General features: G+C 38.7%; 1 protein-coding gene across 1 annotated transcript; it reads left to right on the top strand.

Annotated features, from left to right (window-relative positions):
* Window positions 1-1,569: 1,569 nt before the first annotated feature.
* LOC117843570 (uncharacterized) lies at window positions 1,570-17,060 on the top strand. The gene is made up of 21 exons (XM_034724215.2): window positions 1,570-1,989; window positions 2,073-2,158; window positions 2,837-2,938; window positions 3,758-3,864; window positions 3,942-4,042; window positions 4,538-4,625; window positions 5,509-5,597; window positions 6,430-6,569; window positions 6,655-6,814; window positions 6,956-7,091; window positions 7,920-8,016; window positions 8,746-8,824; window positions 9,796-9,855; window positions 10,530-10,648; window positions 11,906-12,030; window positions 12,700-12,921; window positions 14,140-14,300; window positions 14,467-14,624; window positions 14,736-14,818; window positions 14,904-14,989; window positions 16,648-17,060. Exons 1-21 carry the CDS (start codon window positions 1,735-1,737, stop codon window positions 16,789-16,791), a joined length of 2,598 nt encoding a protein of 865 aa, XP_034580106.1. The 5' UTR covers window positions 1,570-1,734; the 3' UTR covers window positions 16,792-17,060.

Here is a 17,060-nt window from a genome sequence, read left to right as displayed (position 1 = left end):
AGATTACAAAATGGAAAAAAATGAATAAATAGTAGTTTTGTTTCAACATTGTTCATTTTTGTTGTTCACTATTTCATATCTTTCAAAATAAATCAATTTTGATCTTGAAAATTTATATGAACCCATAATGTGTCACTTCGATTTTCACTTCCATTGCATTTTTTAAAATTGCATCACATGTTGTTGAGGTGCTTTCTTCGTATTTCACAAAATTGGTGGTTTTCCACCTAACCTCCTTTTTTTTAGGGTGGCTATAGCAGAAGTAAAACTAAACAAAATCTAGTATAATACAATTAACATTTGGGCTCACTACTAGAACATTATATATTCTTCTTTATTTATAGGACAAAGTCCTTGTCCACGTGATGATGCCACAAAATATTTGAGGGGGTTGCTTTTACTTTGGGTTGTGTTTGTTGATTACTTGATACATTGTGGCTGAGGAGCGATAGAGCATTTAGTACCATCCGAAAGAATAACAAAGTGCCAATGACCAAAATGGCTATAGCGATGCTAATTTGGTCATTTCTAAAACAAAAGTAGATATATTTTTAGACAAATAAGGTTTTACTTTTTAAAAGTAAAATAAATATCCCCAAACCACTATGCACTCCATTCCTCTAAAAGGAATATCATTCCATTTTTTACTAAGTCAAACCATCTCGAGTTTGACTAAATTTACAAAAAATAATATGCATTATTTACAATAACAATTAGATATACTATGAAAAATATGTAATAATAAATCTAATGATACTTATTTTTGATATTGTAGATATTAATTTTTTTATAATTTTGATAAACTTTAAATGTTTTGACCTTAAATAAAGTTAAAATAACTTGGGGACTAAAGAAGTACATAGGCCGATTTACTAGGCAGATTACTCCTTCTTATCCTCAATACTGAAAACTTGTCTTTTTTGATGAGAGATGCTCCAGCAGATTACCAATCCGATCCCTATTACTAAAACAAATTTGATGATCACTAAAACACACCTCCCTCCCACCCAAATGAAAGGGATTCATCCCTCTACCCTATTCATGGGTATGAGGTGTTTTGGTAATTTGCTACAGCACTAGTTACAAAATATAAAAAATATTATTGGTGAGGGAGAGAGAAAATGTATTGGTTATAGAGAATGAGTAATATCCTGAAGATGCTTTTAAATATTTTTTCACCTAAAAAATACGTTTGAGATAGCCTGAAAGCGGAAGTAGATCCTCTCACTTTAGCTCCTCTAACTTTTAAGTCACTGCCACATGAATCAAGCACGTTTGGCCCCGCGTGCCGTGACTCAAAGGCAGGGGCCTAAAGTTAGAGGAGCCCCGTCCCTGAAACACGAGCTGGACTGGCGAGGATTTTCCACCCAAAACAGCGACTTCCTGCGTCCCCGTCCAAACTGGCCGTCTCCGTCACGCACGGTATGCTTTCCCGGGTCAAGAATTTCCGGCCCGCCCAAGACCTCCCTACGCACGGCACCACGGGCCCACGGCGGCCGGCCCCCGCCATCGCACCAACTCTGAAACCACCCCCCACCCCCAGGCCTCAGCTCGCCTCCCACGAACCAAGTCAAACCAAATCTTCCCGTTCGCAGAATCGCAGCGGCCGCCGGGGTCACGAGGGTCCCCCGCACAGCGCCACGCCCCTTCCGAATCCTCGCTCGCTCGCGCGTCGCGACGATCGCGGCGGCGCCGCCGAGGCTGACCCGCCCGCTCCCTTCCCCGCCGCATCCGATGGCCACCCGCGCGCCGCCGCGCCGGCGCCCCGCCCCCGCCGCGGCCGGCGCGGGCGTCGCGGGCTCCGGGGACTCCGTGCGCGTGCTGCTCGCGCTGGCCGCGCTCTACGGCGCTCTCTCGCTCCTCGCCTACCGCGTCATCCACATGCGCCACGTCGCGCCGCTGGGCGCCGACGCGCCGCCGGGGGACTTCTCCGAGGGCCGCGTGCTCCGCCACCTCCACCGCCTCGCCGTCGACATCCCCGGCCGCCAGGTCCGCCCCACCTGCCCGCTCGTGGTTCGTCGCCGGGGTGCTGATTCGTTTGCCGCTGTGTTTTGCTGCTGCTGCTGCTGCAGGAGGGGAGCCCGGGGTTGGAGGCCGCGGCGCAGTACATCAAGGGGGAGCTCGAGGGCCTCGCCGCGCGCGCGGGCCCGGAGTACAGGTGAATCTCCCCCGTCGCCCCTCGCCTGCTTTTTTCCACCTGCTCTTTTGGTTGATTTGGATCCTCCAATGCCTGCTCTGCTCCGCGGTTCCAGTGATAGCGATAGTTTTGCTGTTCTCGGGTGTTGAGTTGTGGTCCTGCCCGATGGTTGCTCGCTGGAATGCGTCTTGGGCCTAGTATCGCATTAAATCGGGATCTATTAAAGTTGGAATGCGATGAAGTATCGGCCTGTATGCTTAGTGAGCTGCTAACATTAACAGTGTATCTGCTACGTGGACTCAGTTTGTGAGATGCTCAACTGATTCGTCTTTAGGACAAAAAAGGACAGAAAGCGTGGTCCAAGCAGAACAAATAAGCAGGGCCAGATCCATGGTAGCTTGAAATTAACATTTGAAGCCCTCCGATTGGCCAATATTATTATCAAGGGCACATCCTTCTATCTGCTTAGCACCATCAGTATATTGCACTAGGTTTTTTCAGTGGTTTTGTAATTTGGTTGGAATAGCTGAAATCCTATGATTTCCAAGTCACCCTGTCAAAGTGTTTGTTTAGTACATATTGTATTGGAGTGAATGAATATGTTGGCCCAATTTTCGGTAATCTGATAGAACAAGTTTTATGCAGTTTCATTTCTACTTATCATCTTTTATTGACATCGCTTTTCGTTTCCCATTGCAGAATAGAGGTTGATGAAATGCTTGTTAGCGGCTCTTTCAGCATGATGTTTCTACGTCATAGAGTAACCCTAGGCTACAGGAATCATAAGAATATTGTCATGAGGTACACTCGTGATTTTGCTCTCCCATCTTATGAGAAATTCTTTTTCATCTAAAATTTCAACTCCATTTAGTTAGGTGGCTTAAAATTTTATCAAACACAAGAAACAATTAAAACCAACTCAATTCAATATTTCTCCCTAGGGCAACATTAACTTTCATGCATGCCATTCATATTGTTAGTACAATTTATCTAAAGTGTGCGTTTGTAAGCATACCTTCCTAAATGTTTAACGTAGAACTTTTGTGTTAATTTAGGATGTATTCTTAATTTTGCCTCTACAATCTTCTTCAAGTATATGGCCTAAAACTGGAAATTGCATTGAGTCTGGTTCACTTGGATCATTTTAGAAGAAGCAGTGGATACAGTTCATTTGCATAACCATATGGTAGGAGTGTAACCAGGCTATCTAGATGCATAATAAGTACTAACCATTCATCTGTTGAACCACCCTGCAATTACCAGAAACTGTCAATCGAGCTGGTCAAAGGATGAACCGGTTACCAAGCTGGAAAATTGACCAGCCTAATTTGAGTCACATCACCTCTAAGTGAAGAGTTTGCAGAAGCACCCTGAATATTCCCAAAACTCCATCCCGTTCCAACCTTGCTTCCCCACAAAATGCTAGCATGGTTTGTGTCGGTGTTTTCCCATGGCTTATATGGTTGAATTCATATAATAATCTAATGTAGGTCAGAATCCGTTACTAGCACAGGCCACTTTAACTATGGTTCGGGTTCTAATATGGGGAATAGTCTGTTTATCTTGTATATTCTTTCTGAAGAGTCAAATTATTTTCTAAGATATAACAATTAATTACAGGATTTCATCAAATGTTTCAGAAGATGATGATCCATCCTTTTTGGTGAACGGGCATTTTGACAGTCCACTTGGATCTCCTGGCGCGGCAGATTGTGGTTCTTGTGTTGGTAAGTACAAATGTCTATTTTCTGAACATAGACCTTGTTCTTATGATTCAGACTTCTTATGGATTTTTCTTGTCCAGCATCTATGCTTGAGCTATCACGACTCATCATTGACTCTGGGTGGGTACCTCCTCGACCGGTGATTTTCCTTTTCAATGGTGCAGAAGAACTTTTTCTTTTGGTATGTTACTGTCAGTTATCACCTAATTGCTTGACCACTTGGCCATATGTATATAATGTATTAATGAAAATGATAATTGTTGTGCTGGGAGTTATTTCAATACTGGAAGTGCTTTTTAGTTGGCTGTGCTTTAGTTTAGTCTGAGCTAATTTTGTTCTTAGGGCTGGATAACTTCAATCTTCTCATCTGCAAGGAGATTACCTCTATGAAGCTTTTCATAATTTCATTTATCTTGGCGCAAAAGAATTGTAGAGTTGGCCAACCTAGTAATAGTCTAATCCTACCAATAGTCTATCTGTCACAGAAAAGAAACATCAAAGTCCTCCAAATATTTTTTCCTTCTTCTTGTGGAATAAAAATTGATAAAAAGTGGATTTAACAAAGCAGAATCTAAAAGAAATTATAAACCTTGTGTCGATTTTGTTTGTTGATTTGTTCATATAACAAATCCAATGAAGCAACTCACCTCTCCCGTCTTCGATGCTGTTTAACCAGGGCTCACATGGTTTTATTAAGACACATAAATGGAACAGCACAATCGGTGCTTTCATTAATATTGAAGCTTCTGGAAGTGGGGGCACAGGTATTATTTTGCACTTATTTATTATGTGCTCTTGTGCTACTTAAGGCAACACAGGTTAAAGACAAGCTTCATCTTAATTTGGTACTAGTTCTTATTGTATTCATGTATTCTACTTCTATATTTTATATTGGTTTTCAAGAAAGACTATCATTCGAGTGTATGGTTCACTAGTATGTTGGTAACTTCTAGCATATACTAGTTTCATAAGATATACTCTCAGAATAGTAGAGTACCGAGTATTCTGATTGAGTATCTGAAGTTTTCATGTGCTATTATGTCTCTGCCTGCAACCACTGTTCAATATTGGCGTGTGTTACTTGTTCATTGGTGGTTAAGTTTTGCTGTGTCTAAATATTTTTGTTCTGCATCCAATGGAATTGCTGTTGCAAGCCTATAGTTTTTTTCCCTATGTGAAAGGACCATCAGATAAGTTTCTCAAACTGTTTAAGTCTATTAATTTGAATTGACCGATTCATAATATAGAGACCTTTGAATTAATGTTAAGACATACTTTTATCAGATATTTGATAGTTCATGCTTGTTGTTCTAGATATGAGAAACCTTTTACTATTTTGTGTTAAGGTAGCAATTGAGCGCTGTTCCTTGTGGAAAGTACAAATTCTGTTTTATGGATTCTTTTTGTGTGTGTGTGTGTGTGTGTGTGTGTGTGTGTGTGTGTGTGTGTGTGTGTGTGTGTGTGTGTGTGATTTATGATTAAACTGATGCTGGCATTGTTGGATAAAAGGTACAACTACTAATGGCTTTTTTGTTGACACTGACAACCATACTTCATAGGCATATTAAAAAATCAATCTTGTTGTTTGACAACTATGCTGATTTTAGATGTGACTCTTACACTATCAATTTGTCTCTTCCTCTCCAGATTTAGTTTGTCAATCTGGACCTGGATCGTGGCCTTCTCGTGTTTATGCTCAGACTGCAAAGTATCCTATGGCCAATAGCGTCGCACAGGTTCTTGCTTTTTAACTAGTTAACTTGCATCATTCCTTATATAAGTTGTGAAAAAGGGTTCATATACTTTATTTAAGTTGTTCGCTATTGCTTCATTTCATGTGCTTCCTTTCATAAGGCTATTTTCATGCTTGTTCTAGCTCTTGTCTTTCGGCCTAGCTTTAGCCTATAAGCTGTCAGCCAAGCTCAGGGAAAAATAGAAGCTTATTTTGAGGTTTACAAGCAATTCATATTTCTACCAATAGTTTCCGAGACTGAGAGTAAACTATTCTTAAGAACTGTTTTTGTAATCTTATCACAATAATTTGCTTTGTTTGAGTTTTGGTAGATAGGATAGCCTGGCAGTGAGCATGTCAGTGGCCAATGAGGCAGTAAATGAGCAAGTAGTTAAACAGGGCACCAGATTGTAAATGCAAGTACATAAAAGGAGGGAAAAGAGAAGGGCGGGTCATTGAATATAATGACCCCAAATTCCCATTTCCATGTGCCTTTTTAAAAAATCTCTCTAGGTCCTGAGAATATTATGAAAAAATGGTCAAAGAACATCCAAATCGACAAGTAAAGGAGACGTAGTAGCATGCAGAAAATAATTTTTCACAATTAGGCAATTTTTTGTAACTCACTGGTTCATGTCTCTTAGGGATCTAAATAAACTGTGTACTATTGAACCCAATAGTGATCTGTATGTGAATATTCTGTTAAGATCGTTAAGATGCTCTTTTCTGATGCTGGATTCATCCTGAGTTGTTCTTTGATACATGTTGCAACCACTCAATCTTTTAATGTCTAGTACTGTATAATCCATCTCGTCCGTATTGCTTCGGATATACAGGATATGTTTGGAATAATTCCAGGTGATACAGATTATAGGATATTTGCTGAAGACATCACCAACATTCCAGGACTCGATATTATCTTTGTTCTGGGTGGTTATTTCTATCATACTTCATATGATACATTGGAGAATCTACTGTATGTATTAAACTATTGTCCTAAGAAGAATTTCTAATATTTTATATGGGATATTATAATTGTAGAATTATCTTTTCTGTACCAGTCCTGGAAGTATTCAAGCACGTGGTGAAAATTTATTCCTCCTAGTGAAGGCATTCACAAATTCCATGTTGTTAAAAGAGAATGAAATATCCAGTAAAGCTGCTAAGGATGGAATTGAGGATTCTCGAGCTGTCTTTTTTGATTATTTGACTTGGTTCCTGGTAAGTTATGTTCTTCCAAATTTGAGGGCAACACCTTTTGGATGTGAACAAGTTTTCTTTTCCCACTTTTCATATGCCATGTATATCTGCCATTGCTTGTGGATTGTCATTAAATTTATTATTCTTCTTTCCTACATACAGGTTTTTTATTCTCGTGACGTCTCTGTGATTCTTCACAGTCTACCAATAGCCATTTTTTTTCTTGTACCACTGTTCCTGAAGTTCCCGAACATTAGCTTGATGTCATGGTCTGTAACTCTGTTGGATTTAATAAGAGGTAAGTGACTGAAATGTACATCTGACTGTTTTACTTTTTGCGTACGAGGGTGGAGGATTTTTAAGAAGGTAGAAGGGAGTATGAGACGTATCTGGACTTAAAATTTAAATTTGTCCAGGCTACCTGTTTGCAAATATACTGCTCTTTTATTATAATTTGTAAAAAAATTGATTTAAACACTTCTCTCTGACATAAATATATAAAGCCATACTCAAAGAAACTCATGTGAGAAGCAAAATGTCAAATGATTAGTTGTATAAAATTTGATTTAAACACTTCTCTCTGACATAAATATATAAACCCATACTCAAAGAAACTCATGTGAGATGAGAAATGTCAAATGATTAGTTGGCATATAACACTGAAGTCTAATTTTACGAAATTCAATTATAATTCTTTTTGTCCTCCCTCAAGTTTAAAGTTTCCAGGTCACGCATTGACATCTTTACAGCTAGGGCCTTAGCACAATCATTGTGTATTTACATTTGGTATTTGCTTAGGCTAAATATTTGAATGCTATTTTCTGGTAAAAGCTGAACTTTCTCGTAGTGTTCTGAAGCTAAATCTTTTCTTTACTTATGCATACATATTTCTTTTGGCTTTATAGATAATATTTCATTTAATTTGGGTTATATATAAAATTTCCAATTTGTGAAGTTTTATGAGAAGTGCTCAATCGCAGGAAACGATTTATGGACAACATAATTCCATATTTTTTCTAAAAGCAAACTGATTAAATACTAGCATTATCACTAAGCAATTTTGTATTACATAATTCTGTATAATAATGTGCTGGCCAGCTATAATTTCCTCACATATGGTTTGCAGGAATGTTACTACATGCATTTGGTGTCATCCTTGCCATATTTATCCCTGCTGGGGCAGCAGCATTAAGATTGTTGTTCACAAAGAATGCAATGAATTGGTAATTATTTATCTTTCTAGAAATTTTTGGTGTCAATAGGCGTTTCATAGTTCTTCTAGAATGTGAAAGGTGTATTGAGGGTCTGATTTGCGTCCATACACTACTCAGTCGCGACAGTGTTGCTTCTAGATATGTGCATCCACCTCCACTAATTTATGTCATTTCTACCAATTTTGTCGATATTTTCATTTCCTTCCATAACAGGTTTTCTGTTGGGTATATGCATTTTTATCTACAAGTCTATATAGTACGAGCTTGCAGTGAGTGTTGCTCTGTGATTTTCATCGTAATGTCTTGCCTTTAAGGTGCTTTCTCACATGCATGCTAGAATGTGCAATGACCTATGAATGAATGTGAAATTTGCCACAGTATCCTGAGCTTTCTATATGCTACTTTCTGAGAACACATGAAGTGAAACATTCTCTTTATTATGTTTACTCCCTCTGTCCTGAAATATAAGCATTTATAGTTCTGTCCTATGCCAAACTATATTACGTGTGACCAAGTTTATATAGAAGAGTATCAACATTCACTACATCAAAGAAGTACACTATGAAAATGTATTTGACATGGATCCAATAATACTAATTTGATATCATAAGTTTTATTCTTTTCTATAAGCTTAGTCGAACTGAAGATGGTTTGACTTGGGATAAAACTAGAATATTTTGGGACAGAGGGGAGTACTAATCAAATTTATATTCTTATATATTCATTGCACGGATGCAGGTTTGCTCACCCTTATTTGGCGTTCTTTATGTTTGTCCCTACTTCACTGGTTGGTTTATTGCTGCCGAGGATTACATGGGTATTTCCTTAGTTATAACATGTACTTTGTGCTATCCTTTCCCATTTTCCTTTTTTTTTGGTCCCCTTGTACATCTAATATTTTGGTAGTTCTTTTTTTATGAAGAAGAATACAAAGAAAAAGATATGATGATGCTTCTTTAGTGTATTGTATTGGTTGTTGATGTATGAATAGTGACTCAATTGCATGATCATCAGTGCCCACAGATTGAACAAATAGTTCGATTCTTTTTTCTACACTAGACTTGATACTTCATATGTGCAACAATAAGAAAGTTAGGATTTACTGGTATTGCTTTCATATAGATGATCGTAATGCCTTGTGGAGAACATGCTTGTAGCATGGTGGCAAGTCCTCCAGTTGTGATTGTACATGTGCAACCTGGGCTCGAACTTTGTTTTTCACATAAAAAAGTCCCCTTCCCCTTGCTATGTGTTCCCCAAAAGTATGGGTTAAGACTTAACACCTGGCCTGTGGAGCCGGCTTTCCGGTGACTTTACTCGACCTTTCAAGCCATGCTTTCAGGATGTCTCTCCGCTTGGGTCGAGTTTACAAATGTTTAAGTGGTGTAAAAATATATACGAATGCATAAGATATAGCAAATCAATTAATCTTCATGCACCAATGCACACATATTTCAACATGATTGGAAAAATTACAGCCATATCTTTTGAAATGGAGTAATAGTTATCTAGACTACATGTGCACAAACATTAGGGTGGCCATAATTTAGAATTCTCAATTGGCCCTATCCTTGTGCGGTATAAATTTTTATGGTATATCAACTCGTTTGTGGATACAAGATTTTTTTTGTCAGCATCCTGAAATCTGCATGATCTGTGTTATGGATAAAATATATATGTTTTCTAATCCCTTGCATATAGTGTATCTAACATCTTCTGGTGGTGAAGTGCACTGAAATTGAATCTAGTTTGTGGCTTCTAATGGACTTTTTGTTTTTTAAATTCTAGGGGCTATCAGAGCAAACACACTTTTGGGGTGCTTTTGGGTTGTATTCTGCAATAACTATGGTATAGTTTTGAACATCTCTCAGCACCCTTTACCTTGACAAATCGCAGTTGCACAACTATTTAATAATAATTTTACTGCACCTCGTTCGCAAAATGTTTTAGTTTCTGTATATACAGCTTCTTATACTTTGGTTATTATCAGTGCTTACACTGAACTTGCGAATAATATATGTAGATTTGTTTAAGAAAAGAATAATATGGGTATATTCATGTTGAAAAGTACCACCATAACACTTCAACCGTACTTGTTGTAGATATATTACAATAAAATGTGGTGGTCTAACAAGGTGAGGAAAGGGGTAGCCTAGATATGAACTAATGGTAGCTACCTTCTTTTACTGGTTTTCCTATTAGCAATTATTTGGTGGGAGAGGGGCAGTGGAAGTATGACTGACAAGGTTCTTTGTAATAGTAGAGATTGTTGCTTCCTGTATACGGTAATTTTCTTCCATGTATATGAGCCACTGACTGTGCAGCCTGCAAAAAAAGGCCATATTCTAAACATTCATGTTGTGCATAATATGATTACAGCCATACCCTTTTTAGAAGAAATAGTTGTTGTATGTTCATATATGGTACAAAAGCTATGTTCTATTTCAATTTTGCCTTATTTTGAACCAGTTAGTTTCTATGTCCTAGATGTTTTGTGCCTAGTCAATTTCATTATTATGCAGGCCTACATGCTAGCTGGGCTGAGTGGAGGCTTTCTGACGTTTTTCATTTCCATGTCCATGCTTCTTGGACGATTTATCTCTAGCATCATTAAGAGACAGTGGAACCAACAATCAACAAAGTATGCAAACTCTCTTGTACTGATTGATCTCATTTAATTATTTTCCACGTTTGCAATGCGATCAATCATACACATTTATCCCTTTATTAATCATACACATTTATTTTTTTACTCAACACAAATTATTTTTAATTTTATTATGTCTTAATGCCTCACTATGAGATTCCAAAAACAGTCACTTAGTATCACTGGCATATGCACTCTTACGCATTGAATGCCATCAACAAACATTTATCGTTAATCACTATATGGACAGTTCGATAATAAAAATGAAGATTTTGCGTAGAAGCATCTTTTGGGTAATCATTGGTTAAGTGAATTCATGTTGATAAAAACAGAATATGTAAATTTTCAGCGATGAGAGCTAATTGAATTATTGGAGTGAACAAGTGATGCCTATACCTATTTAAGCATGAATAGATTTTTGAAATATCAGATTCAGCACATACTACAACATAACTGTAACTCTGTAAGATGTGGGATGGTTGCGTAAAAAAAAATGATGTATGTGACATACTGATTTATGATGATGCGCTTTAGAAAACGGTGGTGTATTACTGGCTCTCTAGTTCCCTATATCTTTGATGTAGCCTTTGCATCAACCATGTGAATTTAAAACATGTATAGAGCCCTCTCTGAGTGCTTGAGAATTTCCAACAGTCTCCCAATAAGGCGGTGTTAGGTAGAGCCCCAATACCATTTCAGAATAATCTCATTCCCAATGCCAGGTCCACTCTCAAGTCGCAGCAGCAGTTAGGGATTGGGAGTTTTTGTGTGGGTGGGTTGGGGGGGGGGGGTGCTAGTTTTTGGGTGCCTCCCAAAGTTAATTAATTTGTTAATTGGGATTGGGAGATAGCTGAAGCAATCCAAACCCCAATAATGACTTTTTTTTTTGGAGATTGGGAAGTCAAGATGCTCTTGTTTGTGATAAAAAATTATCTAGTAGAGGAGTGGAAGTCATGGCTTACCAAGTTATTGTGTGAATGGTGACATCTGCTACACATTTTATTTTTTGCCCTTTTGCTTACTTTTTATCAAATTCAGCTATTTCATACTCTTCTGTGTTTTTTCATGTTAACTTTAAACCCTGCTATAACGGTTCTATGAGTTTACTTGATAATTTCAATCTCCATGATATCATTCTACACGTGGTTTCTCTAACAGAATTTCTGCATGCTAAGCCCACATCCAGCCATCACAGTATGCTTCCTTCCAGTTCTGTTTTGAATGTTTTTGATTCAGACAAATAATGTGCAGGTCGTTGGTTGCGTATGTGGTTCCCATGACCCCATGTCTCCTTTATTGTATTTACTACGGTGGATTCCTTATCCAGTTCCTGATTGAAAAGATGGGCATGATGGGATCTCTTCCAAAACCATACGGTTAGTATACTACCTCTGATTTCAGTTCAGAATTTGTTGAATTACTTGCAGCATTATAAAACATTTGGCATGAATAGTTCATATCATATTTGCATTAACGCAATTTTGGTCCTGGACACCCTGATTTTTTGGTGTTTGGTTATAGACACCTGAGAAATGTGGTTCGCATGCATTACGCTCTAGTTTTGTGGATTGTTTGTTGGAATGCACTCTGCCTGTTAAAATATAATTCTTCTTCACCTTCCATCTAATCCTTGATGAGTTACATTTGGAAGACAAATTCACAAGGTAGTATGGCATGTTCCACATGCCATAACATAACTGAAGAATTTCACAGAGAGGAAGATGCTGTTTAGCGGGCTCCACCATCTGACTTAGGCGAGATAGACCTTTCGCAGCAGACTCATGGTGTCATAGAAAATAGCAAGAATTCTGGGTTGCCGTCTAGCAGACTCATGATGGAACAGTATTTCACTACAAATGCCACTGGATGTTGGCTGAAAGAAATCCCCTTTAGGGGCTTCTAATTGAAGTCGAGTACCGTAGTATAAGCTATTAACCAGAATGTTCCGCATGGACTACTCTTATGTCCAGGACAATTTGTAATCTAAACTCCACCTCTTGACATCATTAGTTAGGAATTAATTTAATGATTTGGCCTTCTTGCAGGATACTTTGTGCCTGATGTTATTGTCGGAGCAGTAGTTGGACTGGTGGTTGGTTGGTGTTTTGGTCCTCTAGCACCTGTTGCTGGTCGTTGGTTATCCAAGATCTCAATTATCCAGGGCCTGTTGCAAATTACAGTTGTTGCTTTGGCTATCTCATCCCAACTATTTCCTTACAGCACTGGAGCACCAAAAAGAGTTATTCTTCAACACTCTTATATTACAGGTTCGCTCTTGAGTCATGGCAAAAAAAATTATGTACTCCCACTTTGTATGGTACAAGCTAATCGCTCTTAAGAACTGAGGGCATGTTTAGTTTGAGCCCCAATTCATCTTGTCAGGGTGTGTTTAGATCTGCCATGCCAATACTGCCAAAAGTCCCAACTTTGTCTGTGACGATGCCATGTCTTGGCAATTTTTTTAACCTCAAAATATATCTCAACTAATTCCTTGGAATGCAGTTCTTCAAATTTGTTATAAATTTGATACTCCCTCCGTTCCAAATTGTAGGTCGTTTTGGCTTTTGTAGATTCATAGATATTATTATGCATCTAGACATACACTATATCTAAATGCATAATAATATCTATGAACCTAGAAAAGTCAAAACGACCTACAATTTGGAGCGGAGGGAGTACATGGTTTAGGGAAAAAAGTCATCTGAAGCACACATCAGAAAGTCTCAGGTTCATGCAACCAATCAGATTTTCCACCCCACTGAGGATCCTCCTTTATGCTGCTACTTTTTTGGCTGACGTTCTTGGTGCCTTCAATTTTATCCTGGTTTTGGCACAAATGGCACAGAGAGTGGGCAATATTTGGTTTGTCTTATTGGTGAGAAACCAAACAATAGCCAAATGATATATTACGTTTTTTTTTTGGCAAGGCTGGCATTGGCACTAAACCCAATGTGCCCTGAGACTAGCTTAGTTGGGGTCCCTCTAGCTCAATCGCTGCCTTATAACTCAATCTCGGTTGCTTTAATAACAAAAAGTCACCTAGTTCCTCATGGTTGGTCTCCTTTCCAAGTTGAATCAATTGAAATGAAACAGCTATTTCCATCTCATAATCATTTTTTCAATGTTTAATTGTTTGCAAAGATGCAACAATTTTAAGTATTCATTTGATCCTTTGAAACTCTTTCTTGAGCTGCTCTGGCTCAAATTGAAATCAAGTTCTTGTTTGCAATGTAGCAATTCTTGTCTGTTGGATAGTAGTACAGGGTTTCAAAATTTATGGAATTTCTTTAGTCACAATTTTTTCAGTGCATTAGAGCAAAACATGTGTCCTCTTCTGGACCCTGTCTAAATATTGATCGTTCTTCAGCATTGGCATTTTGTCAAAAGTTATTATGCACGTTGTGAGCAACAAAATTTGTACTTATCTACGTTGGCCATTCCCATAGCATTTGTATGAAAATATATGTTTGATGTTTTTCTTTCAGATGGTAATGATGTTGTGGATTCAAACTATGGTTTCTCTGTGGTTGATGCTAACTCGTTGGAGTTCCTTTTCAATAATGCACCTGAGGCAGCCAAATGGCTGAAGGATAACTCAGAGTTGTCCTTTGAAGAAAAGTATCGTTCTGATAGAAGCTCTTGGGTGGTGAGTAATCATGATTGTCTACTTGTGTAGTTTGATAGCCTAACATTGAGTCACCAAAATTATCGCATGTTCCTCTAGTTTTTTCAAGACATACTGTTCCTTTAGGAATGCATGCTGAAGGGTAGCACATCAAGCAATATTCAGTATACGGTTGTTTCATTTTCAGGCTCTATATCCTGTCCCTTTCTTGTTCTCTGGAAGTTTGAAGTTTCAGGCACGAACTGATGAGATTAGAAAGCACTACCAGCTTTTTCCCCAGCTACTTGTTCAGAAGACCTTGAGTAGCAATGGGCAGCGTATGGTGCATCTCAAGCTCTCACTTGGGTAAGAATTATGTGGGTTTTACTATCATCAATCGAAAAGAGTACACTTTGCTAACCTGTAAACCTTTTTTTCCATATGAATATTCATTTTATGTTTTTTTATCTATTTCAGTTCATTATCAGAGATTTGGACTGCTGTGCTCAATGTTACTGGGCCACTATCAAAATGGTCCTTTGCTGATGACATGCTCCCAGGTGGTTGCAATTATTTTCTGCCATTTACTCATCTTTACTTCCATTAGACTGGCAGGAAATAACCAGTTCTGTTTGTCCTCCTTAGCTCCTCAAAGTGTAAGTGGCGGGCCACCATCATATATTTGTCGACTAAGTGGAAAGAGCGATGTGGATTGGTCATTCTGGTTGGAGGTAATGATACATGCCCCGTAATCAAACCCATGAGAATCACTGCCAGGGTTTTTTTTTTGTCCTTAAATGGCATTAGTTGTTATTTTTCAATTCTAGCAGACTGGGACATTAAGACCAAGGGAATAATGTATACCGAAGAACATAGCTGAATACTGGTTACTCCCTTTGATAAACTATATATACATGTCTAACTGCCTTAAAGCACGCTCTGAGGTATAAATTCGTGTAAAGAACTAAGAGATTTACAAAAAAAAATTCCGAACTCATGATGTTCTGTCTTGTCGTATAACCATAGGCAATAGTTATAATATTTGACAAATATGCTTCTTATAGCAGACATGTTCTCACCACCCCACCCACACGGCCACACCGCATTGTTTTCCTTGCACCTCCACTTGGCCTGCTGCTGTGGACAGATATGCCCAGTGGCAGAACTGGACAGAAAATTAAAGGGGGGCCAGATAAACATTTGCCAGTTCAAGAATTTTGGCAATTCGTCCCAATTTTTCGTTGTCCGCACAAGCATACAATAGGTAACCATGACTATAGTAGTTAATTATGCGACGGCAATACACAAGAGTGAATAGTTTGCAAAAGTGATCAATATACCTTATTCATTTCAATTTGACCGCGCTATTCTTCACTATATTGAAATGATCAATAATCGAATCTGTTACCTTCATTGCAATCTCTCTCAATATAGAGTAACAAGCAATCTCTTAAAAATCCGTCTTCCATTTTGTTTCGAAGCGTAGTCTTAACCAATTTCATTGCAGAAAATGCGCTCTGTAGTTGCAGTTGAAACTGGTAGAGTAAGAAAAAAGTCTTTGGCCTAATTTCATCAAAAAATCCTATAATATTATGAGAAGAAATAAAATTGAAAACAATTTATGGGATATACCGATATGACTTAGGGAAATAGGGCTTGCTTACATTGGTTTGAGCTGGAGGAGGAACATCAGAAGCAAGAGGGTCGGCCGTGATGTTGCCCTCCATTGCAGCCACGCCGCCATGGCCACCGGCTTGCCCGTCGTCGATGGCGCAATAGCAGTGCAAGATTCCAGCAGTTCGCAGGCAGCGGGAGACCGGGCGGTGGGTGAGGTTTTAGCAGCATCGGCGCGTCGTGAGATTGGAATGAAACGTTGCCTGACCACCTGTGTGCGTGTGTGCGTTGTTGGGCACTAGGCAACAGTTGACAGAATGCCAATTGGGCTTGGCCCCTGCGGTTTTGGCTTGCTGAGTGCTGATATGGTCTATGGGCTGACAATTGACAAGGGGTAGTAGAATTTTTTTTTTTCTTTGTTGGGGGAGGCCATGGCCCCCGCCGGCCCCCCCTCAGTTCCGCCACTGGATATGCCATGCTAGCTTATGTAGTCATAAAGGAGATGATTTCTGAAACATCAGAACCATAAAGCTGGTGATATATTTTCTCTGCCACAAACTAAGTAGGAGTTTCCTTTAATTTTCTCCACTGAACGATGTTTTTATGAACTATACCATTGGGGCTTCCATTGACAGTTATTATGATATGTGGATGTTCAAATATTGGAGGTTATTTTCTCATCGTTTGTCTTTCTTTGTTGGAGCTCTTTTCTTGTTTGTCATCATAATATTTGTTTCGTGGGAAATGTGAAACACCTTTCTCTGAATAATGACAGGCCAACTCTTCGGAAAGTCTGAGAATTGATGTAGCTGTACTTGACCAGTATATTGTTGATAGCACAAAGAAACTGAAGAGCCTCTTCCCAAGTTGGGCAGATTTGACAGCCTTCACCACATTTTTCTCAACATATTATGTATGATGTCCTGTATTTGATTGAGCAAGTGTAAATGTTTTTAGAGGGTAAAAAGTGGAATTATAGTGCTATGTTTTGGGGTTATGTGGTTTTCTTACCCCAATCAGCTGGTCCCAAGCTTGAGGCTGGCATGTTTGTAACATCTTTGTAACTTTACCTTGCTACTATAGCGGTCACTCCAAAGATTGTGAGAAGCTCGATTCGATAACAGATAATGCCCCCCATCGCTTTTGAGTGTATCCATGCAATACAAAGAGCTTAGTATGGTAGGCAAA

The sequence above is a fragment of the Setaria viridis genome, chromosome 2 (genome assembly GCF_005286985.2).
Source record: "Setaria viridis chromosome 2, Setaria_viridis_v4.0, whole genome shotgun sequence".
In the NCBI taxonomy this organism is placed as follows: Eukaryota; Viridiplantae; Streptophyta; class Magnoliopsida; order Poales; family Poaceae; genus Setaria; species Setaria viridis.
This window is presented reverse-complemented; position numbering and strand designations above follow the sequence as displayed.

Coding starts and splice junctions, on each gene's coding strand:
- LOC117843570 (XM_034724215.2), top strand. CDS start 1,735: ATGGCCACCCGCGCGCCGCCGCGCCGGCGCCCCGCCCCCGCCGCGGCC. Junction 2,939..3,757: donor CATAAGAATATTGTCATGAG/GTACACTCGTGA, acceptor AATTAATTACAG/GATTTCATCAAATGTTTCAG. Junction 14,625..14,735: donor CATCTCAAGCTCTCACTTGG/GTAAGAATTATG, acceptor TATCTATTTCAG/TTCATTATCAGAGATTTGGA.